The 18543-nt window shown below is 42.4% G+C and overlaps 1 protein-coding gene across 1 annotated transcript in view; it reads left to right on the top strand.

The window, feature by feature from the left end:
- Window positions 1–1738: 1738 nt before the first annotated feature.
- LOC138350480 (dentin sialophosphoprotein-like) overlaps window positions 1739–18543 on the top strand; it is a 229289-nt gene continuing 212484 nt past the window's right edge. The window contains exons 1-2 of the mRNA XM_069301498.1: window positions 1739–1848; window positions 10088–10286. Coding sequence (XP_069157599.1) covers window positions 1788–1848; window positions 10088–10286 — 260 coding nt within the window. The 5' untranslated portion in view covers window positions 1739–1787. The remainder of the gene's footprint in view (window positions 1849–10087; window positions 10287–18543) is intronic.

Here is an 18543-nt window from a genome sequence, read left to right as displayed (position 1 = left end):
GGACGACCTTGGTTCTGAACGCAAAGGAGCAGGGGCAGGAGTCGATGGGCGTGTCCGGGTCCAAAGCCGGTTGTGAGACTGAGAAAGGAGGGAAGGCCGTGGAGAGGTAGAACACAATATACGTGCATATGATGTATTAACGAAAGAGGAGAGACGGCGGACTTGGCGTCTCGCCTCAGGAAAAAACAAACGATCACGGTAAATCAAATTGAGGATGGCTTCCTACAATTTGTAGTGTATACACGTGCAGGAGAAGGTAGTGTGGGCGTCACCTCAACAGTGGCAGTGAGCCTGGGAAGAAGAGCACTCCGTCTTAGAGTGATCCAAGTCCCCACACACTGGGCATAGAGACACTGCACTTGTGAATTTGAGAGCAGCATGTCCAAATTTCCAGCACTTATTGCATAGTCTAGGAAAGGGAATGTACTCCTGAATGGAGTAATTGGCACCAGCAAAAATTACAGAAGGCGGAAGGGTCTTGCCATCAAAAGTGATGTTCACAACGTGAAGAGGCTGTTGACGATAGCTACGAAGGGGCCGAGTGAACGTATCAACCTGGAAGACAGAATGGCCTTAGGATTCAATGATATGTGTAATACTCTCGTAGCAGTCTTTCAGGGCTCTAACACCAGTTGCAACATGGTGTGGGAAGGAAAACAGTGCCAATACTGACATTTAACTGGGCATTTTTGGAGACCCCCCTAACAGGGGTCTCCCCCAATGCTGGACATTGTGGTTAAGCTGGCAGCTGCATCCTGAGAAGGAGCAGCAACGACATGTGTACCAAAGCGGGTGTGATTAAAAGTAATAGAGGCATCCACCAAGTCAACGTGGTGTTTATAGAGGAAGAAATCATCAGGACGTGTAGAATCCAGATGGTTGAGATCAAAGTATTTAGTCCACGTAGCAGGACCAAACAAGGCATAAACCTTTTAGCACTGGATGGAATTGTGCAAGTGTGTCTGAGGAGAGGTCAGCGCCGAGCACCCCCAGTGAGAGTGGTGGGGATGGGATAAAAGGTGCAGTTGTCACAATGAGAGATATAGCCACTCCTGGAGATGAGGTGGTCACCACTGGGGCATGGGGCTGAACCCTAACCATGAGGGAGGGGAACGGAGGAGGGGTAGTCAGGTGTCAAAGGAGTAGGTTGGTATTCATAATCAAGAATGGCAAAGTCAGCGGGAAATGACAGTTAGAAAGGAGAAGAGGGGGAGAAAAATGTAACATAAGGAAAAGGAAAAGACTACTAGAACAATTTGTGAAGACAGCAGCTGGAGCATCAGGTTTCAAAAGGACAGAGGACTGTCCCACGGAGCATCACACTCTGGCAGCCGTCCACCAAGCCCCTCACGATGACAACGGACTGGATAGGGAGGGAAATAGGCCACAAACCCAACATCAAACGTACTAGTTGGTCAATAAGGAATTGTGGTGGCCTTAATAACCTTCAGAGGTTAGTAGGCCTTAAGCCAAACCACCAAATTTGCTGGCTGGTCAGTAAGGTATTTGGCCTTAATAAGACTCCAGAGGTTGGTAGACAACAAGCCCAACACCTAATTAATATGTATTCAACTTTTTCAATTAAACAAATTATATCTATTCGTAAACTTTATTTGTTTCTGAAAGTGTTAATATTCCTGCAGATGATCTCAGAATATTGTAACTTTGATTTATATAATGAAAGGGCTGGCGATTATTGGCATTTATGGTACATAGAGTTAGATAAGCGTGCCTGGCTCGGCCTGGCTAGTTGTGTCTGGACCGTTGATGTGGCATCACGTCGCAAGATGACGCTTTTCTTGTCACTCCTGGCGCTGCTGCTCACAGCGGCTGTCATCGCTGCTCCTGGTAAGTCATCGGAGTCACGTGTGTGTGTCTTAATCACTCTAAACAGCTTTCATTCATTTATATATCTCTGTTACCAAATTAGATAATATGTGAGAGGTACAAAGATACATTGACGTGATCCAGGGAATGATAGGCAGGTCATGTCTGCCGGTGACCTGAGCTCAAGCCCTCCTTCAGTCCCCTCGCAAGCAACTTGTCACGGGTTCAATTCCCAGGCGGAGGGAGATGTTTGGGCACGTTTCCTTTCATCTGCTACCTCTGCTCACCTAGCAAAAAACAGATATCATGGAATTTAGCAACTGCTGAAGGTTGCATCCTGCAGTTCCTGCAGTTATATATATATATATATATATATATATATATATATATATATATATATATATATATATATATATATATATATATATATATATATATATATATATATATATATATATATGTCACACCTAGTAGCCAGAACGCACTTCTCGGCCTACTATGCAAGGCCCGAATTGCCTAATAAGCCAAGTTTTCCTGAATTAATATATTTTCCCTATTTTTTTTCATATGAAATGATAAACCTACCCATTTCATTATGTATGAGGTCAATTTTTTTTATTGGAGTTAAAATTAACGTTGATATATGACCGAACCTAACCAACCCTACCTAACCTAACCTAACCTATCTTTATAGGTTAGGTTAGGTTAGGTAGCCGAAAAAGTTAGGTCAGGTTAGGTAGGTTAGGTAGTCGAAAAACCATTAATTCATGAAAACTTGGCTTATTAGGCAAATCAGGTCTTGCATAGTAGGATGAGAAGTGCGTTCTGGCTACTAGGTACGACATATATATATATATATATATATATATATATATATATATATATATATATATATATATATATATATATATAACTGAAAACTCACACCCCAGAAGTGACTCGAACCCATACTCCCAGGAGCAAACGCAACTGGTATGTACAAGACGCCTTAATCCACTTGACCATCACGACCGGACAAAATGAGGTGATAGCCGAGGCTATTTGATCCACCCCACCGCCGGCACTCGGATAGTAATCTTGGGCATAGCATTTTACCAAATCACCTCATTCTTTGGGGCACACGTGAGGAACACAAATGCGAACAAGCCTGAATGGTCCCCAGGACAATATGCAACTGAAAACTCACACCCCAGAAGTGACTCGAACCCATACTCCCAGGAGCAAACGCAACTGGTATGTACAAGACGCCTTAATCCACTTGACCATCACGACCGGACAAAATGAGGTGATAGCCGAGGCTATTTGATCCACCCCACCGCCGGCACTCGGATAGTAATCTTGGGCATAGCATTTTACCAAATCACCTCATTCTTTGGGGCACACGTGAGGAACACAAATGCGAACAAGCCTGAATGGTCCCCAGGACAATATGCAACTGAAAACTCACACCCCAGAAGTGACTCGAACCCATACTCCCAGGAGCAAACGCAACTGGTATGTACAAGACGCCTTAATCCACTTGACCATCACGACCGGACAAAATGAGGTGATAGCCGAGGCTATTTGATCCACCCCACCGCCGGCACTCGGATAGTAATCTTGGGCATAGCATTTTACCAAATCACCTCATTCTTTGGGGCACACGTGAGGAACACAAATGCGAACAAGCCTGAATGGTCCCCAGGACAATATGCAACTGAAAACTCACACCCCAGAAGTGACTCGAACCCATACTCCCAGGAGCAAACGCAACTGGTATGTACAAGACGCCTTAATCCACTTGACCATCACGACCGGACAAAATGAGGTGATAGCCGAGGCTATTTGATCCACCCCACCGCCGGCACTCGGATAGTAATCTTGGGCATAGCATTTTACCAAATCACCTCATTCTTTGGGGCACACGTGAGGAACACAAATGCGAACAAGCCTGAATGGTCCCCAGGACAATATGCAACTGAAAACACACACCCCAGAAGTGACTCGAACCCATACTCCCAGGAGCAAACGCAACTGGTATGTACAAGACGCCTTAATCCACTTGACCATCACGACCGGACAAAATGAGGTGATAGCCGAGGCTATTTGATCCACCCCACCGCCGGCACTCGGATAGTAATCTTGGGCATAGCATTTTACCAAATCACCTCATTCTTTGGGGCACACGTGAGGAACACAAATGCGAACAAGCCTGAATGGTCCCCAGGACAATATGCAACTGAAAACTCACACCCCAGAAGTGACTCGAACCCATACTCCCAGGAGCAAACGCAACTGGTATGTACAAGACGCCTTAATCCACTTGACCATCACGACCGGACAAAATGAGGTGATAGCCGAGGCTATTTGATCCACCCCACCGCCGGCACTCGGATAGTAATCTTGGGCATAGCATTTTACCAAATCACCTCATTCTTTGGGGCACACGTGAGGAACACAAATGCGAACAAGCCTGAATGGTCCCCAGGACAATATGCAACTGAAAACTCACACCCCAGAAGTGACTCGAACCCATACTCCCAGGAGCAAACGCAACTGGTATGTACAAGACGCCTTAATCCACTTGACCATCACGACCGGACAAAATGAGGTGATAGCCGAGGCTATTTGATCCACCCCACCGCCGGCACTCGGATAGTAATCTTGGGCATAGCATTTTACCAAATCACCTCATTCTTTGGGACACACGTGAGGAACACAAATGCGAACAAGCCTGAATGGTCCCCAGGACAATATGCAACTGAAAACTCACACCCCAGAAGTGACTCGAACCCATACTCCCAGGAGCAAACGCAACTGGTATGTACAAGACGCCTTAATCCACTTGACCATCACGACCGGACAAAATGAGGTGATAGCCGAGGCTATTTGATCCACCCCACCGCCGGCACTCGGATAGTAATCTTGGGCATAGCATTTTACCAAATCACCTCATTCTTTGGGGCACACGTGAGGAACACAAATGCGAACAAGCCTGAATGGTCCCCAGGACAATATGCAACTGAAAACTCACACCCCAGAAGTGACTCGAACCCATACTCCCAGGAGCAAACGCAACTGGTATGTACAAGACGCCTTAATCCACTTGACCATCACGACCGGACAAAATGAGGTGATAGCCGAGGCTATTTGATCCACCCCACCGCCGGCACTCGGATAGTAATCTTGGGCATAGCATTTTACCAAATCACCTCATTCTTTGGGGCACACGTGAGGAACACAAATGCGAACAAGCCTGAATGGTCCCCAGGACAATATGCAACTGAAAACTCACACCCCAGAAGTGACTCGAACCCATACTCCCAGGAGCAAACGCAACTGGTATGTACAAGACGCCTTAATCCACTTGACCATCACGACCGGACAAAATGAGGTGATAGCCGAGGCTATTTGATCCACCCCACCGCCGGCACTCGGATAGTAATCTTGGGCATAGCATTTTACCAAATCACCTCATTCTTTGGGGCACACGTGTGTTCCTCACGTGTGCCCCAAAGAATGAGGTGATTTGGTAAAATGCTATGCCCAAGATTACTATCCGAGTGCCGGCGGTGGGGTGGATCAAATAGCCTCGGCTATCACCTCATTTTGTCCGGTCGTGATGGTCAAGTGGATTAAGGCGTCTTGTACATACCAGTTGCGTTTGCTCCTGGGAGTATGGGTTCGAGTCACTTCTGGGGTGTGAGTTTTCAGTTGCATATTGTCCTGGGGACCATTCAGGCTTGTTCGCATTTGTGTTCCTCACGTGTGCCCCAAAGAATGAGGTGATTTGGTAAAATGCTATGCCCAAGATTACTATCCGAGTGCCGGCGGTGGGGTGGATCAAATAGCCTCGGCTATCACCTCATTTTGTCCGGTCGTGATGGTCAAGTGGATTAAGGCGTCTTGTACATACCAGTTGCGTTTGCTCCTGGGAGTATGGGTTCGAGTCACTTCTGGGGTGTGAGTTTTCAGTTGCATATTGTCCTGGGGACCATTCAGGCTTGTTCGCATTTGTGTTCCTCACGTGTGCCCCAAAGAATGAGGTGATTTGGTAAAATGCTATGCCCAAGATTACTATCCGAGTGCCGGCGGTGGGGTGGATCAAATAGCCTCGGCTATCACCTCATTTTGTCCGGTCGTGATGGTCAAGTGGATTAAGGCGTCTTGTACATACCAGTTGCGTTTGCTCCTGGGAGTATGGGTTCGAGTCACTTCTGGGGTGTGAGTTTTCAGTTGCATATTGTCCTGGGGACCATTCAGGCTTGTTCGCATTTGTGTTCCTCACGTGTGCCCCAAAGAATGAGGTGATTTGGTAAAATGCTATGCCCAAGATTACTATCCGAGTGCCGGCGGTGGGGTGGATCAAATAGCCTCGGCTATCACCTCATTTTGTCCGGTCGTGATGGTCAAGTGGATTAAGGCGTCTTGTACATACCAGTTGCGTTTGCTCCTGGGAGTATGGGTTCGAGTCACTTCTGGGGTGTGAGTTTTCAGTTGCATATTGTCCTGGGGACCATTCAGGCTTGTTCGCATTTGTGTTCCTCACGTGTGCCCCAAAGAATGAGGTGATTTGGTAAAATGCTATGCCCAAGATTACTATCCGAGTGCCGGCGGTGGGGTGGATCAAATAGCCTCGGCTATCACCTCATTTTGTCCGGTCGTGATGGTCAAGTGGATTAAGGCGTCTTGTACATACCAGTTGCGTTTGCTCCTGGGAGTATGGGTTCGAGTCACTTCTGGGGTGTGAGTTTTCAGTTGCATATTGTCCTGGGGACCATTCAGGCTTGTTCGCATTTGTGTTCCTCACGTGTGCCCCAAAGAATGAGGTGATTTGGTAAAATGCTATGCCCAAGATTACTATCCGAGTGCCGGCGGTGGGGTGGATCAAATAGCCTCGGCTATCACCTCATTTTGTCCGGTCGTGATGGTCAAGTGGATTAAGGCGTCTTGTACATACCAGTTGCGTTTGCTCCTGGGAGTATGGGTTCGAGTCACTTCTGGGGTGTGAGTTTTCAGTTGCATATTGTCCTGGGGACCATTCAGGCTTGTTCGCATTTGTGTTCCTCACGTGTGCCCCAAAGAATGAGGTGATTTGGTAAAATGCTATGCCCAAGATTACTATCCGAGTGCCGGCGGTGGGGTGGATCAAATAGCCTCGGCTATCACCTCATTTTGTCCGGTCGTGATGGTCAAGTGGATTAAGGCGTCTTGTACATACCAGTTGCGTTTGCTCCTGGGAGTATGGGTTCGAGTCACTTCTGGGGTGTGAGTTTTCAGTTGCATATTGTCCTGGGGACCATTCAGGCTTGTTCGCATTTGTGTTCCTCACGTGTGCCCCAAAGAATGAGGTGATTTGGTAAAATGCTATGCCCAAGATTACTATCCGAGTGCCGGCGGTGGGGTGGATCAAATAGCCTCGGCTATCACCTCATTTTGTCCGGTCGTGATGGTCAAGTGGATTAAGGCGTCTTGTACATACCAGTTGCGTTTGCTCCTGGGAGTATGGGTTCGAGTCACTTCTGGGGTGTGAGTTTTCAGTTGCATATTGTCCTGGGGACCATTCAGGCTTGTTCGCATTTGTGTTCCTCACGTGTGCCCCAAAGAATGAGGTGATTTGGTAAAATGCTATGCCCAAGATTACTATCCGAGTGCCGGCGGTGGGGTGGATCAAATAGCCTCGGCTATCACCTCATTTTGTCCGGTCGTGATGGTCAAGTGGATTAAGGCGTCTTGTACATACCAGTTGCGTTTGCTCCTGGGAGTATGGGTTCGAGTCACTTCTGGGGTGTGAGTTTTCAGTTGCATATTGTCCTGGGGACCATTCAGGCTTGTTCGCATTTGTGTTCCTCACGTGTGCCCCAAAGAATGAGGTGATTTGGTAAAATGCTATGCCCAAGATTACTATCCGAGTGCCGGCGGTGGGGTGGATCAAATAGCCTCGGCTATCACCTCATTTTGTCCGGTCGTGATGGTCAAGTGGATTAAGGCGTCTTGTACATACCAGTTGCGTTTGCTCCTGGGAGTATGGGTTCGAGTCACTTCTGGGGTGTGAGTTTTCAGTTGCATATTGTCCTGGGGACCATTCAGGCTTGTTCGCATTTGTGTTCCTCACGTGTGCCCCAAAGAATGAGGTGATTTGGTAAAATGCTATGCCCAAGATTACTATCCGAGTGCCGGCGGTGGGGTGGATCAAATAGCCTCGGCTATCACCTCATTTTGTCCGGTCGTGATGGTCAAGTGGATTAAGGCGTCTTGTACATACCAGTTGCGTTTGCTCCTGGGAGTATGGGTTCGAGTCACTTCTGGGGTGTGAGTTTTCAGTTGCATATTGTCCTGGGGACCATTCAGGCTTGTTCGCATTTGTGTTCCTCACGTGTGCCCCAAAGAATGAGGTGATTTGGTAAAATGCTATGCCCAAGATTACTATCCGAGTGCCGGCGGTGGGGTGGATCAAATAGCCTCGGCTATCACCTCATTTTGTCCGGTCGTGATGGTCAAGTGGATTAAGGCGTCTTGTACATACCAGTTGCGTTTGCTCCTGGGAGTATGGGTTCGAGTCACTTCTGGGGTGTGAGTTTTCAGTTGCATATTGTCCTGGGGACCATTCAGGCTTGTTCGCATTTGTGTTCCTCACGTGTGCCCCAAAGAATGAGGTGATTTGGTAAAATGCTATGCCCAAGATTACTATCCGAGTGCCGGCGGTGGGGTGGATCAAATAGCCTCGGCTATCACCTCATTTTGTCCGGTCGTGATGGTCAAGTGGATTAAGGCGTCTTGTACATACCAGTTGCGTTTGCTCCTGGGAGTATGGGTTCGAGTCACTTCTGGGGTGTGAGTTTTCAGTTGCATATTGTCCTGGGGACCATTCAGGCTTGTTCGCATTTGTGTTCCTCACGTGTGCCCCAAAGAATGAGGTGATTTGGTAAAATGCTATGCCCAAGATTACTATCCGAGTGCCGGCGGTGGGGTGGATCAAATAGCCTCGGCTATCACCTCATTTTGTCCGGTCGTGATGGTCAAGTGGATTAAGGCGTCTTGTACATACCAGTTGCGTTTGCTCCTGGTAGTATGGGTTCGAGTCACTTCTGGGGTGTGAGTTTTCAGTTGCATATTGTCCTGGGGACCATTCAGGCTTGTTCGCATTTGTGTTCCTCACGTGTGCCCCAAAGAATGAGGTGATTTGGTAAAATGCTATGCCCAAGATTACTATCCGAGTGCCGGCGGTGGGGTGGATCAAATAGCCTCGGCTATCACCTCATTTTGTCCGGTCGTGATGGTCAAGTGGATTAAGGCGTCTTGTACATACCAGTTGCGTTTGCTCCTGGGAGTATGGGTTCGAGTCACTTCTGGGGTGTGAGTTTTCAGTTGCATATTGTCCTGGGGACCATTCAGGCTTGTTCGCATTTGTGTTCCTCACGTGTGCCCCAAAGAATGAGGTGATTTGGTAAAATGCTATGCCCAAGATTACTATCCGAGTGCCGGCGGTGGGGTGGATCAAATAGCCTCGGCTATCACCTCATTTTGTCCGGTCGTGATGGTCAAGTGGATTAAGGCGTCTTGTACATACCAGTTGCGTTTGCTCCTGGGAGTATGGGTTCGAGTCACTTCTGGGGTGTGAGTTTTCAGTTGCATATTGTCCTGGGGACCATTCAGGCTTGTTCGCATATATATATATATATATATATATATATATATATATATATATATATATATATATATATATATATATATATATATATACAAAAAGAACAAGGGTGGTATTAGAAGAAAGTATTAAATGTGTTCATATATACCACTACAACGAACAAAATAATGTGTACTAAAGCACAGGAACCCAAGACTGTGTGGTTTGTAGTAATTTGTTTGAATAAGCGCATACATAATGCAGTACTCGGGTTCTCTCTCACTCTTGTTATTAGTCTGTCTCCGGGACACGTTCAAACACACAGAATAACACAGCCTAGATTTACCTGACGGTAAAATTAGTTCCTCTATTTTGTCCCTATAATGCAAAAAATCTCATACATATTTACAGGTAACTCACAACTTCAATGATTTAGTGAAAACCACTTCCAGTTTTGACCATATATGGTGCATGCAACTCCCTGTTTTGTCCATAAACGGTCTAGAAAATCTTCATATTTCGAGCTTATAAAGTTCAAGCAACTCCATATTTTGACTATATGGTAATAGTAACTGCCTGTCTTACCCTTGTGTGGTGCAGGCAGCCTTTACGCTTTGTTAAATTCTTAACTACGTTGATTCTCTTTCCGGGCAGAGACGCAAATTGTGTTGAAGGAGAAGATCAAGGACTTAATAAACCGCTCACCGTGGCGTTCATATATCCTCGACATCACCTCCGTCTCCCCGCCGGTTCGAAGCCCTCCATCGGGCAAGGAGTCACCTAAGAACGGCTCCTCCGAGGATTCAACCAAAGATGAATCGAAAGATTTTCACGAACGTGATTCGGATCCCAGGTAATCGCCATTGCTTTATCGCCTTTGCAACGGTTCTGTGTTGTTCTAGATTTTGTTTGAACCATATTTTCAGTTACTTCAAACTGAAGTAATGGGATGGGCGGAACAGTGGTGATCTCGCTTTTTGAAAGATTACAGTTCAATCAAGGCAACGCATCCTCCGAATAGACATTACATTTTAATACTAAATGTAATAAGTACATTTCCTGACTGTCAGGAATAGTACATAAATACACTTATTTGTGACGTTACATTTACCTCCCCATATATTATCCTCGTTTTCTGTTAATACACTCAAAATTTTAGGATGAAGTTTTCATGTTCAATTCTATATACACAAGTTTTAAATATAAAGAATTTCTTTTTCATTTTTTTAACAAGGGAGATTTTATACAAAATATTAAAATACAGTGAGTTACTTTATAATTTACTGAAAGATTCAGCTTTGTTTTAAACGTTTTATATAACTGGATCATCATTATAACTATATGTTAAGTACTAATTGTAATTAGGAAGCAATAAAATACACTAAGAAGGTTTGGTTAGGTCGTGGTTTGGACAGTACGTTTTAATATGTTAAGTACTAATTGTAATTAAGAAGCAATAAAATACACTAAGAAGGTTATCTTGAGATGATTTCGGGGCTTTTAGTGTCCTCGCGGCCCGGTCCTCGACCAGGCCTCCACCCCCAGGAAGCAGCCCGTGACAGCTCACTAACACCCAGGTACCTATTTTACTGCTAGGTAACAGGGGCATAGGGGGAAAGAAACTCTGCCCATTGTTTCTCGCCGGCGGCTGGGATCGAACCCAGGGCCACAGGATCACAAGTTTAGCGTGATGTCTGCTCGGCCGACCGGCTCAGGTTAGGTTAGGTCGTGGTTTAGATAGTACGTTTTAATACTAAATATAATAAGTACATTCCTTACTGTCTCAATAGTACATAAATACACTTAAATGTGCCGTTACATTTACCACCCCATATATTGGAGGATGAGCTGATCAAAGGATTTGATCACTTGGCCCTCGCCCCGTCCTTCATTTCCCAGCTGGTAGACGTTGTCCTCATATCTCAGCCGGTAGTCTATCCTCATATCCCAGATGATAGTCTGTCATCATATTCCAGCTGGTAGTCTATCCACATATCCCAGCTAGTAGTCTGTCCTAATTCCCCAGCTGGAAGTTTGTCCTCGTATCACAGCTGGTAGTCTGTCCTCATATCCCAGCTGGTAGTCTGTCCTCATATCCCAGCTGGTAGTCTGTCCTCATATCCCAGCTGGTAGTCTGTCCCCTTATCCTAGTTGGTAGTTTGTCGTCATATCCCAGCTGGCAGTCCGTCCTCATATACAGCTGGAAGTCTTTCCTCATATTCCAGTTGGTAGTTTGCCCTTCATATCCAAGCTGGTAGTCCATCCTCATATCCCAGCTGGAAGTCTGTCCTCATATCCCATCTGGTAGTCTGTCCTCATATCCCAGCTGGAAGTCTATCCTGTCCTCATATCCCAGTTGGTAGTCTGTCCTCATATCCCAGCTGGAAGTCTGTCCTGTCCTCATATCCCAGTTGGTAGTCTGTCCTCATATCCCAGTTGGTAGTCTGTCCTCATATCCCAGCTGGAAGTCTGTCCTGTCCTCATATCCCAGTTGGTAGTCCGTCCTCATATTCAAGCTGGTAGTTTGTCAGTTGTAGGGAGTAAGCCGCACACACGATTTTTTTTTTAATATCGTGTGTGAGTCTTGGGTTTTCCAGTTAATTTTAAAAATCGGGTTTAAGGGTGTCAGGGGTTCCAGGTGAACTCTACAGACAATTTTTGTTTGTTTTCAAAATCACTCATTTTGAGTTAAGGATTTCTTGTGAGAAAAATAATTTCTGAGATCCTAGAAGTTTGTTAAGGATTTCTTATCAGTAAAATAATTTCAGAAATTTTAGAAGTTTGTTATGAGTTCTTATGGGAGAAATTAAAAAATTTTGAGAGTTCAGTTTTATGAAAATATTTCAGAGTTCATATAATCATAGGAGTTTAAGAGTTCTTATGGGGAAAATAATTTCTGAGATCATAGAAGTTTGTTAAGAGTTCTTATAAGGAAAATTCATAATTTTTCAGAGTTCAGTTTCAGGAAAATATTTCAGAGTTTATACAGTCATAGAAATTTATTTAAGAGTTTAAGACCGAAATCTTTAAGACCATTTTCAGAGAATATGTTCATAGAAGTTTGTTAAAAGTTCTTTAGGGAGAAATTCAAAATTCAGTTTTTATAAAAATATTTCAGAGTTCGTGTAATCATAGGAGTTTATTTATGGGTTTATGACCGAAATTTGTAAAACAAAACAAAAAAAAAACATTTTCAGAGAATATGTTCAAAGAAGTTTTGTTAAGGGAAATAGACATCTTAGCAGTAAGTTTTTGTTTTTATACCCATTTACAGCTATTTCTCCTGTAAAAAGATCGATTTTCATCAGAGACCATTTGAAGACCGATTTTCTTCAGAGTCCATTTAAGACAGAGTTTATTTTAGACTCAAATTAGTCCGAGACCAGTAAAATTCGCCAGAGTCCATTAAAGACAGAAAATTAATCAGATCCCTTTTTCATCCCTTCAGCAGAGTCCAGTAAAAGAAAAAAATTAACAGAGTTCTCTTTATGACCAAAATTCGTCAGAATACATTTTGAGACCAAAATCCATCAGAGTCCAGTTCATGACCAAAAATTTGGCAAAGTCCGTTTGAAGACCCAACATGACAGAGACCACTTTGAGACCAAAATATGTCAGTTTTACTTACACCTGCGTTCTTAAAGAGTTCATATAGAGGAAATTCCAATATTGTCAGAGTCCTTTTGAAGACTGAAAAATTAACAGAGACTAGTTTGAGACTTTGCAACTTTGACACCAAAGTTACTCTTCGATACATCAAAGACAAACCCAAAGACACCAATAAGACACTCAAAGACGTCAAAATACTACTCATGTCCTCAAAAGTTATTTTCACAGCTATTAAAAAGTTATTCTCAGAGTCATCAAAAGTTATTCTCAGAGCCAACAAAAGTTAATCTCAATCATCAAAATTAATCTCAGTTATCAAAAGTTATTCTCTGAGTTATCAAAAGTTATTTTCAAAGTTATCAAAAGTTATTTTTAGAGCTATCAAAAAGTTATTCTCAGAGTCATCAAAAGTTATTTTCAGAGCCAGCAAAAGTTATTCTCAGAGCCAGCAAAAGTTAATCTCAATCATGAAAATTAATCTCAGTTATCAATAGTTATTCTTAGAGTTATCAAAAGTTATTCTCAGAGTCATCAAAGGTAATCTCTAACTCACTTTCGTTCTCTAAGTTATTCTCTAAGTCATCAAAAGTTGTTCTCTAAGTTATTCTGAGTCATCAAAAGGTATTCTCATGTCCTCAAAAGTTAATCTCTGAGTCATCAAAGTTATTCTCTGTCATCTAAGTAGTTATGTAAGATATCTTCGATAATCAAAGTTTTTCTCAACGTCACCAAAGGTAATCTCTAACTCACCTTCGTTCATCAAAATTGTTCTCTAAGACATCGATTTTGTTCTCCAAGACATCTTCAGGCATGACATATCTCTCCAAAATGTCACTAGTTCAGCTTTTCATATCAAACATGCATTTCTGTTAAAATATATATCTAATTTAACCTAATCTATTCTATCCTATTCCTCCCCTAACTGATGTAACATACCTAATCATGCTTACCTAACCTAACCTACATAATCTAACGTAACCTAACCTAATGCAACTTACCTAGCCTAACCTATCCTAACATAACTTATCTAACCCAACCCAACCTAACCTAAGCTATCCCAACTTAACTAACCTAACCAATCTTATCCTAACCTAACCTATCCTAACTTAATGTAAATTATGTAACTTATCCTCTCCTACCTTAATGTAAATTACCTAACTTATCCTAACCTAACCTAACTTGCATAACCTAACCTAACTTAACCTAAAATATCCTAACTTAACTAACCCAACCTAACTTAACCAAACTTAACGTATCTTACCTAACCTAACATAGCCCAAGCTAACCTTACCAAATTTAACTTGCATAACCTAACCTATCCTAACTTAATTAACCTAACCTAACTTAACCTAAATTACCTAACTTGCCCCAACCTAACCTAACCTAACATAACTTAACCTGTCCTAACATAACCAAAATTACCTAACTTAACCTGTCCTAACATAATCAAAATTACCTAACTTAACCTAACCTAACCTAACTTAACTTGCATAACCTAACCTATCCTAGTTAGGATAGGTTAACTAACATATCCTTACCTATCCTAACTTAACGTATCTTACCTAACTTAACGTATCTTACCTAACTTAATGCATCTTACCTAACTTAATGCATCTTACCTAACTTAACCTAACCTAACTTAACCTAACCTAACTTAATGTAATCTTACTTATCCCTTTAACTGCGCAACGCGCCTGCAGGCCCATGTCTGGGGTGCACTATGCACCTCCGGGTATTTGTATATTTCACGTTCCATTCAAAACTCCCGCGGCTACATGGGGTTCACATCAGCTTCCTCAGGGCTCTTGTAAACAAAAGCCATCTTTAACAAAATCGTGGTCCACATTCCCGGGTGTGAGAGCCTCAGTAGTGAGTGAGCAACCAAGGCTGGTGCTTGCAGCATAAGCTCACAGCACTGCTGTTCAGCTTGTGACCACAGCATCGCCTAATAATGTCAAAATATATATATAACTTGTATTATTTAGCCATGATAGTATTACAGAAGAGCCTGAGTGTGATAATGACTGTGTACAATGTTCAAATATTAGTGATTCAATGCTGTTCACGATGTTCACAGCGCTAGCCACAGTACCACAGCATTATTTCGTCCCTCTAGAAATCTTCAAACGACTTCTTAGGTTCCTATACAAAATAAACTTGTGGTCAATTATGTATTTACAGGATTTAGTGACCAGTATTGTGATAACAGCAGGATTGTGGTGATAATAGGCACAGTGCATAGTATTGTGGGAGGAGTAATTGTATTCACCTAGTTGTGTTTGCAGGGGTTGAGCTTTGCTCTTTCGGCCCGCTTCTCAACTGTCAATGAACTGTTTACTAACTATTTTTTTTCCACACCACACACACACACACAGCCCAGGAAGCAGCCCCTGACAGCTGACAAACTCCCAGGTACCTATTTACTGCTAGGTAACAGGGGCATTCAGGGTGAAAGAAACTTTGCCCATTTGTTTCTGCGCCACAGAATTATGAGCCCTACGCGCTATCCGCCAGGCTACGAGGCCCCTGCCTCGTAGTTGTGGTGAGGGAGCGAGAGAGGGAATCGATGTAGCCTCACTGTGTGGCAGCCACTCTCGTTTTGCTCATCATACTAGCTTAGTGGTTCGCTATGGTGAACAGATATATGTACATGGGTATATACATTGTGTGTATATAGTGTAGTAACAGCAACAGGAGTATGTTGGGAGGAGCTATTTTCTTGAGGGAGGTGACATAATTGTAGCGTCGTCTGCTGGCTGCTGTGTGATTTCTCATGCTTTCTTTCTGGACGACCAGGGAGTGATGACGTCATGCACGAACTTACGGACCCCATAGCAGCTAAAGTATGGTGGCCACTGTAAAGTTTGGACACAATACCGGTTTACGTGCATAGTTCTGGTGAATAAAACATGTAGATAGGTATACATAACATGTGTAAATAGTGTAATACAAACAATAACAGTATAGTGTGGAGGAGCAATGTTGGCGAGTAAGATGTTGGAGGAGTGAGGGAGAGACTGGATGTTGGAGGAGTGAGGGTGTGGCAGCTGATACTCGCACGTCTTCTGAGTGTGCTCATGGGGAATGTATATAGTGTGTGATAGTGTATAGTGTGTAAATGGACTGTATATATACATAAATTAGCATAATACAATGGAAATATGTGCCGGATATGTGTACACATATGTCATGCACGTAACACAGTGTCTTCGGACAGTACGGATGTTCTACTGTCATAATATAGTATACATGTTCATTATACATAGGATTGACTAGTAAAAGCATATAAAATGTATTTGGAACTGTGCACAGATAATGAACAAAAATATATTCGCGGCAACTCACGCATCCTGCCCCGAGCACTTTACCGGCCCCGGGGGTGTATGCCACGGGCGACAAGGGAATGATGACATCACGCACGAACTTACAGACCCCATAGCAGCTAAAGTACTTACAATTTCGACCATCTGTTACTATTCCCTTACTCAGGAAAGGGTTTTTGACACTTTAAAAACAAAGAAGAATTTTTTCCTGAGATTTTATTTCCTGTGCACTGGGGGTGGGGAAGTGTCATATTTGAAGGCCGTGCAGTTAAGGGGGATAACTTGCATAACCTAATCTATCCTAACTTAACGTATCTTACCTTACCTAACCTAACCTAACTAAACTTAGCCTAACCTTACCTATATTACCTAACCTAACTTAACTAAATTAAACTTAACCTAAACTAAGTTACCTAACCTAACTTACCTAACCAGCTTAACCTAATTTAACCTATCCTAACCTAACCTATCTTAACCTAACCTAACCTATCTTAACCTAACCTAACTTATACTAACCTAACTTATCTTACTAAACCTAAACTATCATAACTTAACTAACCTAACCTAACCTAACTTAACCTAACCAAACTTAACATAAATTACCTAACCTAACCCAGCCTAACCTAACTTAACTTAACCTAACTTAACCTATCCTAACCTAACCTAACTTAACCTAACCTAACTTAACCTAACCAAACCTATCCTAACCTAACTTAACTTACTAAACCTAACCTATCCTAGCTTAACTAACCCAGCCTAATCTAACTTAACATAAATTACCTAACCTAACCCAACCTAACCTAACTTAACCTAACTTAACCTATCCTAACCTAACTTAACCTAACCTAATCTAACCTATCTAACCTCCCCCACCAAACCTTTACTTAGCTTATATTCTCTCATACTTTTTCCCCCTTTAACCTAACCCTTTTTGCTCTTAGTATATCTATTAGGTTTATATAATTTTTTCTTATTTTCCACCCTTAAACTTAACCTTTCAGATGTAGTTTATTCTGTTGGATATATTTTGTTGAATATATTATCCTTAACCTAACCTTACAGACATAGTTTTGTTTCTCCTCTTTGTATATTTTACCCAAACCTACCAATGAAAAGCTGAACTAGTGACATTTTGGAGAGATATTTTATGCCTGAAGATGTCTTAGAGAACAACTTTGATGAACGAAAGTGAGTTAGAGATTACCTTTGGAGACGCTGAGAATAACTTTGATTATCGAAGATATATTACAGAACAACTTTAATGACTGTGATTATTAAAATTAACTTTGATGACTTAGAGATTAACTTTTGAGGACATGAGAATACCTTTTGATGACTCTGAGAATAACTTTGATGTCTTAGAGAACAACTTTTGATGACTTAGAAAATAACTTTAATGAATGAAAGTGAGTTACAGATTACCTTTGATGTATCTGAGAATAACTTTTGATAACTCTGTGAATAACTTTTGATAACTCTGAGAGTAACTTTTGATAACTCTGAGAATAACTTTTGATAACTCTGACAATAACTTTTGATAACTGAGATTAATTTTGAAGATTGAGTTAACTTTTGTTGGCTATGAGAATAACTTTTGATGACTGAGAATAACTTTTTGGGAGCTCTAAAAATAACTTTTGACAGCTCTGTGAATAACTTTTGAGGACATGAGTAGTATTTTGACGTCTTTGAGTGTGTGTTTTATTGGTGTATTTGGGTTTGTCCTTGATGTATCGAAGAGTAACTTTGGTGTCTGAGAATAGCTATTGATGTCACAAAGGGTATCTTTGAGTGTATCTTTGATGTCTTTAAGTATGTCCTTGATGTCTCGAAGAGTGTCTTTGATGTCTCGAAGAGTATCTTTGACTATTTTTCTTACTCCTTGAAGTATACTGTTAGTTACAAAAGTGAAGAACGATGTTACATTTGACTATTTTTAGTTGAAGAAAGACAAGAAAATATAATGACAGAGACTATTTTTTGTGCTCCACAAAGTATAAGGTCAGTTGAAAACAGCGATGAAAGATATCTTTGGTTATTTTTTCTTAATTGACAAAACATAATGGCTGTTGAGAAAGTGCTGAAAGAAGTTACATTTGACTATTTTAGCGAAGTGAAAGGTTATTTTATTTAAGAACAATATTGAACGAGGTTAATCTTGACTATTTTCAGTTGATT

This window comes from Procambarus clarkii, chromosome 45 (genome assembly GCF_040958095.1).
Source record: "Procambarus clarkii isolate CNS0578487 chromosome 45, FALCON_Pclarkii_2.0, whole genome shotgun sequence".
NCBI lineage: Eukaryota > Metazoa > Arthropoda > Malacostraca > Decapoda > Cambaridae > Procambarus > Procambarus clarkii.
This window is presented reverse-complemented; position numbering and strand designations above follow the sequence as displayed.